This window comes from Strigops habroptila, chromosome 17 (assembly GCF_004027225.2).
Source record: "Strigops habroptila isolate Jane chromosome 17, bStrHab1.2.pri, whole genome shotgun sequence".
Classification (NCBI taxonomy): Eukaryota; Metazoa; Chordata; class Aves; order Psittaciformes; family Psittacidae; genus Strigops; species Strigops habroptila.
Genome location: NC_044293.2, coordinates 5,354,744 through 5,368,446, shown reverse-complemented (window position 1 = coordinate 5,368,446; position 13,703 = coordinate 5,354,744). Strand labels below are relative to the sequence as shown.

General features: G+C 44.9%; 1 protein-coding gene across 16 annotated transcripts in view; it reads right to left on the bottom strand.

Annotated features, from left to right (window-relative positions):
* Positions 1–20: 20 nt before the first annotated feature.
* PRDM10 (PR/SET domain 10) overlaps positions 21–13,703 on the bottom strand; it is a 44,557-nt gene continuing 30,874 nt past the window's right edge. For all 16 annotated transcript variants that reach the window (XM_030505545.1, XM_030505544.1, XM_030505548.1 and 13 more), the window contains 10 exons: positions 12,627–12,782; positions 11,459–11,638; positions 10,648–10,758; positions 9,368–9,568; positions 8,210–8,353; positions 7,126–7,296; positions 5,755–5,895; positions 4,890–5,058; positions 4,169–4,281; positions 21–3,171 (listed from right to left, as the gene is read on the bottom strand). In XM_030505545.1, coding sequence (XP_030361405.1) covers positions 2,935–3,171; positions 4,169–4,281; positions 4,890–5,058; positions 5,755–5,895; positions 7,126–7,296; positions 8,210–8,353; positions 9,368–9,568; positions 10,648–10,758; positions 11,459–11,638; positions 12,627–12,782 — 1,623 coding nt within the window. In that variant the 3' untranslated portion in view covers positions 21–2,934. The remainder of the gene's footprint in view (positions 3,172–4,168; positions 4,282–4,889; positions 5,059–5,754; positions 5,896–7,125; positions 7,297–8,209; positions 8,354–9,367; positions 9,569–10,647; positions 10,759–11,458; positions 11,639–12,626; positions 12,783–13,703) is intronic.

Here is a 13,703-nt window from a genome sequence, read left to right as displayed (position 1 = left end):
GTGGGTTGTAGATTAAAAAAAAAAAAAGGGGGGGTGTAAGGTTTATTAATGTGGGTTTTTTACAGCTGCGGGGTTGCACAAGACTCAACACGACGGCGGTCACGACTGTACAATAACATACACAGTTAAATAGAGGTGCGAAGGGGGGTGTGGAAAAGAGCATATTTGGACCCAAAATGCCTACAAGGAATGCCTGTCGTCCAGGAGGACTCCAGCACTAACCTCCCGTGGGACATCAGCTTTGGGTTGCTCTGGTTTCAAAGTAATAACAAATTCTCTCCTTTCTGCACTGCAGAAATGGGGGGAAACCCATGCAATGGTGTGTGTTTCCATGGAGGTGGTGTCTTTCTAGAAGTAGGCCTGTGGAATTGCTTTAATTTCTTACTCTGGAAGGAAAATTCATGGTGTTTCCATATCCCGGGTGGCTGCTTTGGCGAGGAGGTGTTTGTTTAACTTGGGACACCATGAATTCCCTGATGGATTTCCAGGCTGGTGGCATGAGAACGCTGCTGCTGCTGTGGGACAGAGGAGAAACTTTGAGAAGGAAGACTTGAGTGCAAAGAGGCTGGTTTAGGAGTGTAGCTTTTTAGGATAGTTTTCAAATAATCGTTCTCCTCCTGTGATTCTTTCCAACAAAGGTGAATAGAGCAAAAGAGTTCTTCAACCCCACATTTCCAACACCATTAAGGCAAACTAGTTTGATGTTACAGACTATAAGACCTTTTAAACCTTTAAAATACCTCTTGTAGTGCAGTATCCCATTTCCAAGTCTCCTATTTTCCTACTATTCACACCATTTTTGACTTGTTATGAGTCACGTAGCAGCGTGAAGAAAGCCAACAGAAATCTCCCTTCTATTCTCCCACAGCAACATCATTGCAATGCCCAGCACTGGAATTCAAGTGTCCTCAGCAACAGGACTTCATTGGATGAGCAGGAACCATGCTCAAGTTGCTGGGCTCCCAAATGTGCTGAATTTAAAGACACTCATCGCTGTGCTTGACTAAATGGAAGTTCATGAACTTCACTGACCTCAGTAACGCCCCAGTACAGTGGTACAGCAAGAGAAGTGAAACCCCAGGAACAAATTCATCCCTATCTGGCAAGTCACCTCAAAGCTACCTCGAAACACCTCTGACTGGCCAGTATTCTCCATGTGATTTCTCTCCTCACACACAGTTTCCACACCATATTAACAGATGTGTTAAGTACCAAAGCAATACCTGCTATGAGGCTTTGCCCAGAAGAAACCAGACTTCATCCAGTCCAAGTGTGAAGTTCCCAAATCATGTCTAAGAGCTTTAACTCCATCAGGGCTGATACCACAGCCTGTAAACATCTGTGGAGCTTGCCCACATGGGTAATCCTCATCTAAATCTGTAGTGCTTAGGCCAAGGAGTTCCATGTTCACACTCTGGGGCACAGAGAAAACTAACCCAGAAAACCTCTCTCATTTCTCCAGTCTCACAGGCCATAAAGACAAAAGATCCTTCTTTGCTTTTGTTTTATAAATACACGTATGCTGTTATGCACAGACAATCTGGGATGAGTTTTCAGGCAGTGAATGAAGGTTTAGACAGACACAGTATATCCCATCAGGAGTCAATGGAGTTGTAGTTCTATTCTTGCACATACCAGAATGCATTAAATAACCAACCAATAAGAGAATTATGGAAGAAAACAAGATAATTACACTGCCCTAAAGAGATAAACCTTCTCTTTCCCTTTCTCCTGGTCCCTAAGCATAGCATGAATTCTGTACACAGACCAGGTCTACCAAGCAGGCAACCCTCACCGATGGCTTTGTGTCCCATAAATAGTGGTCCACTAGCATGTTTCTTGTATGCTTCCTGAGTCCAGGGCTGGTCATCTGATGGAAATGTCCAGAGGAATTACACACTGCATTGTTAACAAGGCTATTTGGGGGGAAAAAAATAGAGTAACCAACTCTCCATCCAGTCTTCAAAGGGAAAAATGGTGGCAACAGGGAGAACTACCCTGCCTCTTCAGAGGTGTGCTCCTGCACCCTCATGTTCTCCTGGCACAACTACCTTTAGGTCACAGCAGAAGCTGCTACACAGGCTAAGCTGAACCCTTTTTGTTTGTTTTATTGGGCAAAAAGGTGATATTCCCTGCAAATACTGGATAGGAAAAAGAGATAATAGTGGCTCTGTACTACCCTTATGTGCTACTACAACCTCCATCGGTTTGTTCCAAACAACACGGGCTTAAGACTGCACTTTTCCTTCTTTTGGAACGTGGTAAACTAGGGCAGGGCAGACAGCATGTAAACAGTTCTTGAGGGTTGGAAAAGTAAGAATAATAATTTAATGGACTGCTTGGGCACATCTTCACAGCTTCATTGTCACATCCATCCCCTCACATGGACACTTTGCTGCTGCTGCTCTTTCTCTCCAGGCAGTCTGCTCACATTGAGCAGGTATGTTCCCTTTCACCTTGGCTGCTGAAACAAAGACACTGGAAGCGGTTCTGACCTATTCTGGCTATTTACACGATGGCCTCCTCTTTAACAGCTCCTAGTAAAAATATACATACATCATCTGCCAGTTAGCCTTCCATTAGGCAAGCTTTTTCCCCATACAATTGAAATAACAAGTTGTTTACTGGAGACACTTCCAAAAAGTAAAAATAAGGGTCAGCAGACATGCCAAAAATCAAGTCCAGAGCAAGCAGAAGTTTTACTTCTCCTCTTGTCCTTTTTGTTAAAAGCTGCATAAAGTAACAACCCAGAAGGATTTTGAGGGTACTTCTTCATGGTCACCAGGGACTTGAACCCTCTTAAAGCATAACAAGAGCTCCAAGATTTTAGTTGAAGTGAGCATATACTTTAAAACATATTGAACCCCAGCATACCCATAGCTCTGGGCTTTGGGGCAGGTGACAAGTACAAGCAAGCGACACCACGAGGCTTCTTCATTCATGTTCTGCTGAGAAAGTTCTGGGTTTAGTGATGTGCACCTCGCTGCCGCCGTTCCCGTTGGTGGTCGTAGTGATGATGTACTGGGTGGGGGGCTGCTGAGTGCTTGTTTGGGATTCCAAGGTATCCGTGTGGGCTGGGGGCTGGGAAACACCGACCTGGACCTCACTGGAGAGCGAAGAGTTTTGTTTGGCTTCCAGATCAGGCTGACCTTCAGATATCACATAGTGAGTCTGCATGGGGAATATGGAAAATCATCATCATTGCACCTTCTCTAACTTCTCTGTTCTAATCATCTGTAGCTTTCCTGTTGCTGTGCTGGAAACATTTTGGTATGAACTTGGAAATTCAGTTTTATTTCATTTAAATGTCCCCAAGAACAACATAACACTTGTCCTTTGTTTTGAAGTACATTGGGCTACTTTGTATTTGGTTAACTCACCAATGCTTAAGCTAAGGACACAATCAACCCATCGCTACAAATGCTAATAGCCATTTTTAATCCTGCTCTCAAAGTTCTTTGTTTTCCACATGTTCTACAAGTTGCATTTCCAGTGTCCAGCATCACACAGAACAACCACTTCCTCCTCTATCTAGATTGCTTACAAGGTAAGACAGCAGTGACTCTTCTTAGTCTGTAATCCTACAGGTAACAGAAAGCTGGCAAAATGCTTCCAGAAACTGTTCTGAAATTGGGTTTAATGGATACAGCTTGGTCATAAGTACTTTTAAGACCAATCCATACCACCAGATCATACCTCATCCTGCAAATGTGGCTATGTGAACACTCAACTTGAAGGAGTCATGCATACAAGGGCCAGACAGCCTTGTAAATGGCTAGATACAGAAAATTTGGGATATTTCATCACCACATCAAAGAATATGATGTCATTTTAGATAAAAAATTAGATTTTTTCCTTGAAGCTCTAGAAATTCTTGCCTTTCAGAACCTGAAGTTTATGACATTACTAGGTTTGACCAGTATCACTCATATGATTTCTTACCTGTTTTGCCTATAGATCGTGCCCAACGTGAAACTTGCTACCACTGTTACAGTCAGTGTCCTTTTGGACTACAGTCTAGACCTACTCAGGCACACCATTATTCTCTGCTCTCTGTGCCCAGTATTCATTTTGGCATCCTTTTACCCTTCAAACTATAGGCTTAAAGCCTGATACATGATTCTGGATTAAAAAAAAAACCCAAAAAGGCCATGATGGTTCTTCTTACCTGAGTAACTGCTTTCACCTGCCCCGTGTTGACAGTGGTGACTGGTGTACCTACAGCAGTCTCTGTGATCACGTACTGGCCTTGGGGAATGGTCATCATCTGGATCTCAGATGCTGAAAATGGAAATTGGAGAATCAAGACCTTCAGTCAAACTCGAACACCACCTTGAAAGATTATGTCTTATGTCAGTTACATATCAATCCTGAAACAGTGGCTGCTAAATAGCAAATCAGCTACTATAAAGCCTTGTAGAACTCTACAGGCCTCAAGAGATTTGTGCCAGCTAAACATGAGCTGCAGATTTGGCAATTCATTCATAGACAACACGTGCTGTTCTCACCTAAGTCATTGAATTGCCACCCAGAGCTGCATGGACATAAGGAATAGTTTCATGATACCCTCATGAAACTCATCCAGACTTCATCCTCAGCTTCATCCAGATTTGGACTAGTCACTACCCAATGCATGTAGTCTTGCTGAATACAACACCCTTGGAATAAAGGAGCCCAGTCTACCTGCTCAAATCACATATCAGGTCATTGTAGACCTACAGTACGACTGCTAGTACAACCATTTTCATTTGTCTGAAACTATTTCTCTCCTTAGGTGTGTATAAATATTAATTTGAAACTACTATCCCATTTGGTAGCTGGAGAAATGGAGCACATCTCAGTCCCATGTGTTAGTCAGCCTCCCAGTGAGAGCTGCTGCTGACACTTACAGTAGCTCCGAAACGAGTTCCATGTGCTGGGAAGGTAGGTGTGCTGGACTGCAGATCCCTGCTGCTGCTGGAGGGCTTGGCTTGGTGTCGATGTAGTTGTCTGCATCTGTGAGGGGCTGAGCTCCTGCTGAGATTGTTGTGAGGAGGGACTCAAAGGCTGAGCCCCAACCTAGGAAAGGTAAAAGCATTCTCAGTCTAGTAAGTCACAAACTTATCTTTTTTAGTAAGGGAAAACATGGGGGCAGGCTCTATAGCATATCCTATGTGACTCCTTGTAAGAAGGGAGTCTCATCTCCTTTGTAGCCACCCTTTAAATACTGCAACATGGTGATAATGTCTCCCTGGAGCCTTCTTTCTCCAGGCTGAACGAGCCCAGCTCTCTCAGCCTTTCCTCACACAGCTTTCCCAGTCCTTGGATCATCTTCGTGGCCCTTCTCTGGACCCTCTCCAGCCTGTATAGCCAGGACAAAACCTGAAACACCACCCAACAGCATGGAGAGCTTCAGGTATTTGAGGAATGCCAGTTTCCAGTTACATCTTGCAATTGGCTACATTTAAGTTGCAAATTTGTCTGTTCCCAGCTGTTTATCTCTACTTTCTATACACTAAGAAACCTAAACCAAAGCAGAACACACACAAAACACCAAAACCAAATAAAACCCCACACAACAAAGACCAAACAATACCACAACAAAACACACACACTCTAGGAACTACTTGATGATCTCAGAGGTGTTCACGTGAGAGTTATTTGATCGTTTCCTTTAAAGGACAGAGAAAGGACTATCTCCTGCATCAGCACATGTAATATACCTGCTGAGCAGACTGGGAGAGAACATATTTCCTGCAAGGAAGAGTGCAATACCTGTGCTGATGCCTGAGGTGCTGGCGAAGGCTCTGTGACCTGGATGTGCTGCACCTGGATAGCATGTTGGGTGTAGGTCTGGGGGTCGTGAAGCTGCCCAACGTCCACTGTGGAGTGCTGGGACTGGTGAGGTGAGGTAGCCTGGGAGGAAAAAGGAGAAAATAAACAGAAGACTAGCAAAGCAGCAGCCCTGTAAACCTCTTCTGTGCCACAAGCTCTGCAACAATGAGCTATGAGCCTTAATGAGGCCATGGAGCACTCCTGTTCAAGCTGGTGTTTACCCTCTCTTTGCTCCTGGGAGCTCAAGAAGTGCATTTAACAGATGTAATGGCACTGGGATGGTTACATCTCAGTGACCCCAATGGAAAGGACTTGCTAAGGGCATAGAAGCTGTCAACCAAAGGGTCTGAAAAGCAGGACCATCATTCTTTGTAAGCCTCCTTCTATAAAATATCTTTATAGTCTGTAAAATAGATACATCCTCAAGATCTGCATATCCAGAACTGTTTTTTGATACCACTCTGTATCAAGTGCTCAGAGTCTTACTGAGTAAAAGCTTTTTGGAGCAACACCTGCTGATGATACCAACCGGAGTTATTTAATCACAAGCCTAAGATCTTGATAAAATTAATGCTAAGAATCAGTATCCATGCTCTTATATCATTACAACAGCCACAGCCAATACTAACTGGGACCAGGCCATTATTTAGTCTTTATTAACCAAATTCATAACTTCATTTGTAATGAGGGGCCAGAGAGAACAGGGAATTGCAGATTCAAATACAAGCACGTGGTAGTTTCAGCTTCACCCAGTGGATAACAGATTTGAAGGCTACGGCCATTCATTACAGCTCCCCAGGTTATTTTCTTCAGCTGGGTTGCTCTAGTTACACTTTGGTTTCATTTTCAGGAGGCTCTTGAGCAGCACAGAAAATGAATATTCTAATAGATGACACAAAGGGGGAAAGCAGGCAGCTCTCTGTACTTCCAGATTTTGGCTCTGGCTCACTGAGGACAAGGAAGTCCAAATTAGTCTTCAACTGCAAAAACGGGTCACCCACTGACCCACTTTCCCACTTGCTAGAAAACCTTCCTAGAGCAGACTTGAGCAAAGCTGCCTGGATACGCAGAGCTAAACTGAGACAGGACTTAGTCTCCAGCAAGCTGACCAAGACCAGCAGGATTATTTATGCCCAGTACACAAAGCTTACAATGGGAACCCTATTATCAACCAGTTTATCTGTGAAGAAGTGGGCACCACTCTTTGTAACTACTCCTTAACAAACTTCCGAGTGCTACAGCCCCAAGAAAGCAACAGGCTTGATATGGAGGGAGTCAAAAGCACATCAAGTGCCCCACCAGGCTACTCACCTGGGCCACTTGCACAACCTGCAGCTGGATGTGCTGAGGCTGCTGCAAGCCAGTTGTGGATTGAGACACTGGGATGTACTGGATCCGCTGGTAATCTCCCTGGGGAGTCCGGTAGTCTGTGGTGAGGGTCTGGGATATCTCTGTCATTGCCTGGGTCAGTAAATCTGTTGTCTGGGCAGGTAGAGAGAGATACAGACCATCATCACATATTGTCAACTGGACTGAGTACTTCTACAGGGCTGTAGTTCTTTCCATCACACCATTGAGTCTAGACATTGATTTACAAGAGCTTAATGTGTACAGAGGATGGGGTCATAAGCAGTCACCAGGGATTATCCACTAGAATTGCTCTCTTCCGTCTAAATATGCTGGTCAGGACCTTTGAGGACTAATTTATACAATAATAATGAAAAAATTAATCTTCTGACTTAATACCATGCTATTAGACAACAAAAATCTTGCATTTGTAAAGAGTTGACTTAGTTTTCAAGTCAAAAAGTGCTTCTTGGATCTACTCCACCTTCCCTCCTCACCTACCAGAGTGAGACTTTTCTTACCTGTATTCCCTAAGTGTGTAAAGACACTCAGCACCATCTTTATGAAGCCACCAGCATCCTGGTTGAATTTTCAAGTAGAACAGTCTTTTACCCAGTTACAGTCTTCAAATAGGAAGTTTTAAGTTGCGATCAATAGGATTTTTAGAGCTATGCAGCATCCCAGTACTACTAACGAACACAAAGCTGATTTTTCTAGCCTCAGCTTTCACTTCCATAGCAGCCGATGGATTAACAGTGAAGAGATCAGCTACTGGAGGTTTGTATCAACCAGTATTGCGCTGTCCAAAAGTGTCCCTGCCCATGGGAGGAGCATAAACTGGATGATCTTTAAGGTCCCTTCCAACCCAAACCAGTCTGGGATTCTGTGACTACAGAGATCTTGTCTCCTCTGCACAGTTTGATCCAGTCAGTATTAAACAGAAGCCACTCTTTCAAGTGGTGTCTGCCAAATAAACACTAAGACCAGAGGGCTTCTGGGTTGTTTGCTTCCCTCTGTTGGCCTGATTTAATGTGTTCCAAATGCTTACCACAACAGTCTCTCCAGTAGTGCTGTCGGTGGTTAGAACAGCAGGAGTGGAGCTGATGACAGCGGTTGCCAGCGGCGCATGGATCGTGTTCGGGAGCTGAGCAAACTCTGGGTGCTTCTTGCGAATGTGCTGGACCATCTTTGTCTGCAGAGAGATGCAAAAGAGCATTAGGAAAATGGTCAGTAACTCTGCTTCAGGTCAACTGACATCAAAAACCATCACAAAGTTCATAGAATCATGGAATGGTTTGGGTTGGAAGGGACCTTAAAGCTCATCCAGTTCCAGCCCCCTGCCACGGGCAGGGACACCTTCCACTAGAGCAGGTTGCTCCAAGCCCCTGTGTCCAACCTGGCCTTGAACACTGCCAGGGATGGGGCAGCCACAGCTTCTCTGGGAAAAGTCTATGCCAGTGCCTCAGCACCCTCACAGGGAAGAGCTTCTGCCTCAGAGCTCATCTCAATCTCCCCTCTGGCAGGTTAAAGCTATTCCCCTTGTCCTGTCCCTCCACCCCTTGTCCAAAGCCCCTCTCCAGGTTTCCTGCAGCCCCTTTAGGCACTGGAGCTGCTCTAAGGTCTCCCCTTCAGGAGCCTTCTCTTCTCCAGGCTGCCCCAGCCCAGCTCTCTCAGCCTGGCTCCAGAGCAGAGCTGCTCCAGCCCTCGCAGCAGCTCTGGGGCCTCCTCTGGACTTGCTCCAACAGCTCCACGTCCCTCTTGTGCTGGGGGCTCCAGAGCTGAAAGCAATACTCCAGGTATGGTCTCACAAGAGTAGCTGGTCATTAGAACTATGTGATGCTGAAATGTTGCCCCAGATACCACAGCCCATAAGCTTTATACAGCCAAATATTTTGGGGACCTTGTCCAGAGGTCACCTTCTCTGCATATTTTCCCCTACTCCTCTCCCCTGTAACTGTCAGTGAGGAATTTCCAAGCTTTTCCATTTGTAACTGCACTCTGGTAACATTTCCATGTCTTCTTTCCAGTTCATTCTCTCTATTTAGGGAACTATTTTGCCATAAACCAACCAGGCTGTGCCTGCACTGTCAGCAGGCAGCATGAAACCAGCACTCTGACTCAGAACGAAAGAGCTTTGCTCGTGGACTGACAGATACCACAGTGAAAGAGCTGGGTTTTACACCCAGCTGTGTAACAACCCTCATACCTTGCTGCTGTACTGCTTGGAACAGTGAGGACAGCAGACTGGAGGGGTGGCAATGGTGCCTGTGAGCTGGGTGTGGGTGCTCAGCATCGGATCCGGCTCTCCTGGGCCTGCAGGACGCAGCTTCCGGATGCTTGGAGGTAGCTCAGCACCAGGATGGTTCTTCAGGATGTGTGCTTTGCGTTTACTGGCACTCTTGTACACCTGCAGGGTAAGGATTTGGAGTGAAAATGGTGCAACTTTGATGTCTGTGCAGAAGACAGCTACCAGTTATCTTTATCAGGATGGTCTGTCTGTTGCTTTAGATATGACATTTAGTTCAAGCCCCAAACAATTACAACATAATGCAGGAATATACATACACCTTCCAGTGTTTAATCAACCTGTAAAAGCAGCTCTTTCTTGTGGAGCATGCAGAAGCCAATTTGAGACTATGTCATATGCCACAACAAAACGTCAAAGCAGGACATCAAAGAGGAAAACCCCTTTTGCCCCATACCTGAAAGTCAAATGTCAGAGAAGCCACTGATCACCAAAGCTGTAATTTGTCCAGTGTTAGTTTGTCATGAGGGTTGATGCCTCCATTCTCACACCAAGCATCACACTGTTTGAATAGCCTTCAATGATCAACACACTCTTTTGAGGCACATCGACAAATGAATATTCTATAATATTACTTAAAACTACCTGGGTTCTGTTTCCCTTTAAACAAAAGGAAGGAGGCATCACGAAAGAATGATGACAGTCAAAATACACTCCCTGGTAAATAAAGGCCCACATGCATAAAAAGCAAAGACCAGGGAATAAGAACAGGAAGCCAAAAGCAGTGCAGGAGCAGCTTCAGGCTCCACTGAACACTGCGAATTACTGGCATGTGACTAAGCAGCTTAAAACAAAAAGGGGTTAGAGGCTCACTTTTAGAACTGATGCAGAAACCAAAAGGAATGAGTATTCAGTAATTAACAGACAGATATATTACTTAGTCCTGGGTTGCAAAAACTTATGCAGGTCTAAGGCTGAGTGACTGCTTGCTGGATCCTGGTATTAAGTTTTCCAACTCCAAAGACAGGAGAAAGAGCTGCAGTTTTCAATTAGCATTCAGCTGCCTTGGCCTAAGTGCAGTTCATCTTAGTGCATTTGTTTGGACAGTACTGCAGGAATGTTGCTGGCAAGCACCTCAAAAGCAAGCTCCAAACCCTGCCAGATGTTTCTATGCACAGACAAATTGGCTGCATAGAGGTCTAGGACTGAGTTATCCTCCTAGGAGTGTCTTCCTTACATACCTTATCACAGTACTGACAGAAGTAATCTCTGTTGGGTTTAATGATGGGCAATGTGAGCTCTGGCACCTCTTCTATTTTCATGTCTGGATGTCTTTTTGATAAATGATTCACCTTAGAAGGAAGAAGCACAGAGAAAAAGAGAGCATATTATAGCTGGAAGCTGAGGAATTGCTGCTTCTCCTCGACATGGATAACAGCGAGACCAAAACTGCACTGACGGTAGCCAGCAGCACAGCAGCATTTGCTGCTGCAAGGGTTATTGTGCATTCATCAGCTGCTGAAGGTCTTGCTAGATCTCATTTACTCATTTTCCCTAATCAAATTAAGATGGGAAGGGGTAGACCAGCTTGCCAGAACTCTTGCAGTGGAGGTAATATAAAAGGTCTCTACCCAGGGAGGCCTTTGCTAGCAGAGATCACAACCCTCATGAAACACTTGCAAATAAGCTCTCCTGCTGCATAACCCCCTTTACATAGAGGCAGTTAGAGGGCATGGCCAGGAGAGGCTCCTCAAGAAGGGGAAGAAGCAAAAAATAGCAAGTCAGGAAAACTGAGGCAGCACAGCTGAACCAGGTGATATATTCATCTCATATTGTGTTAAATACACATCAATCAGCATTACTCTGTGCTGAAATGGGATAGTGACAACCAAACATACAACAAAGGCACACAGCCTTAAAACAAGATGTATAATCTCCACTCAGCTATGAAGTTCATCGAGTTTCAGAGCATCCTTACGTTCCAACCATTGAAATTCCATCTTCATTCCTTATCTATGCATCAAAATGGAGTAGAGAAGCTGGAGCACTCACCAACATGCCCCTGCGGCGGAAGCCCATCATGCAGAGCCTGCACTTGAACATGAAGCTCTCGTAGTCAGTGGAAGCGATGCGAGGTTTGAAGGTCTTGGAGCGGCTGATCCGATCCGCTTTCTTGGCCTCCCTCTCTGGGTTGTGCATCCTCTGCATGTGCTCTCGCAGCTTGTCCTTCCTCTGGGAAAGAGCAAGCAGGGAGGAAAGCATCAGCACTGCTACTGCCTTACTGCCTGTTACAAGAGCCACAATGCAAGTTGCTCAGAGATCTCTCTTGGGCTTGCTCCGGTGCCACGAGTTAGTTGCATTCCCAGTGTTGTCCCAGCAGGAACCCATTTGGGTCTAGGTTTAGCCTTCAAGCCAAGCTGAGGTTGCTAAGCCACACAAAAAGGAGCCAAACTAATAATTTAACAGCCTCCATTCTGGCTTTTCCTTGAATTTATCTAAAATATTAGTGCTTAACTCAGTATGGCTGGAAACTTGCATCAAATAATGCTCTTGACTGAGGACCTCACATCCTACCACGGTGCTGAACCTCCTGCCCAGATGCAGTCCAGCCTCTCTGGAGACACACGCACTGTCTAGAAAGTGCTTCTTCACCCCAAAGCATCCAGACCCTCAGTATCCCCTAAGAAACTAAGTGACAAGGAGCAGGCTGCTGTCACCACAGTCTTCCTGGCTGACAGTCTGCTCCATGTGTCCTGGTGGCACCTAGAAAGGCATCTGGATGTCCTGTGCTGACAAGATGGATACCACTGACACAGGCACCTTGGCCAGGATTATTATTAATCCACTGTCTGGTTTCAGCAAGAGGTTTCCTAATATCAGCAAGAGCTTTTCTTAACTAAACTAAGCAATACAACCCAAGCACCTGGCAACTGAGCTGCATAATGACCCAGTTCTTCACGAGCAGATGGAACTGTCCTTTGCTATTATATTACTAGAAGGAAGATTTGATAGGTGAAACACTTATGCTAAGGTGGATCTTGCCCCTTGTCCATCAGGAATCAATGTTGCCACTCACATATGACACCCAGCAGCACATGCAATTTACACATGTTCCTTTCATCCACCTTGGAGAACATGAACTCATCTACTTGAAGAAGGGTAAAGCATGGTGTTCCTTCTCCACCTGCATCAGGAAGAACCCGGGGAGGACCCCCTTTACCTTGAACTGCTTGCCACACGTGGAGCACAGGAAGTCTTTGCGGTCCGAGTGGCGCAGCATGTGGAGGCGCAGCTTGTCAGGGCGGCAGAAGGCTTTGTCACACTCTGTACACTGGTAGATCTTCTCTGAGTGGAAGCTGCGGACGTGCTTCTTCACCTGCAGTGGCAGGGAATAAACAGAATTCATTCAGAAGAGAGGAGTATGTGGTAAAACAGTCCAGGGAACTCTTAGTAGAAAGGAAGAAGGTTTTAAAAGTGCTCTGATCTGCTTTGGTTTATAAAGTGCTTTATTAGAACAGTTGATATTTGGTAATTGTTTCCATAAAGCCAAAACATCTTTATTATGCATCTGCATGGACAGTTTGATTTCCTCAAGACTGATTCTTGAAAGCATCAGCTATGGCACAGTTGGGCACTTAATAGGTGGCCCAAGACCACCATGTACCAGTTTTACTGCATCATCCTTGAGTTAACGTGTTCATCTGAGGTTCCTTATCTTCATTTATAAGAAATCTAAACACAAGGACCAATTCCTTTCCATCAGAGAGAAGGGCAATTCCTTTGGCATACTCTGGGACTATGCCTGACCCATCCAGTGTTTTGGGTTTTCCCACCTCCAATTAAGTAACTAATGAGGTTTGGCATTTGAAATCCAATCCATATGGATCCCTAGTTAAACCTTTGCTGTCTTCTACTCCTGATCCTAAGTGGAACAATTTGGTATCTGTTCCACATAGAAGTATTCAAGTAGGCAGCAATCTATGGTGACTAGACTTAATGATTCACATAACACCAGATGAAAAAATAAGGTTTAAACTCCAAAATAGACCTGAATAGCTAGAAAAAAGCTGTGGGATGTCCTTCTGGCTTGATCAGTTCCACAGGAAAGTTTATGGGGCATTAGGCTGCAGTACAGCAGTTCTGAATCATCCCTTTTCCTTGTTCAACCATTACAGAAAGTAAAGGGGTTTTTCCAGGATGGAGTTATGTTAATAAATGACTTTTCCCCATCCTTTTCTCTCTAAGCTATTGGATAGGCTATCAGCTTGTAGTGATTTAAACTGGATTTCTATTTAAA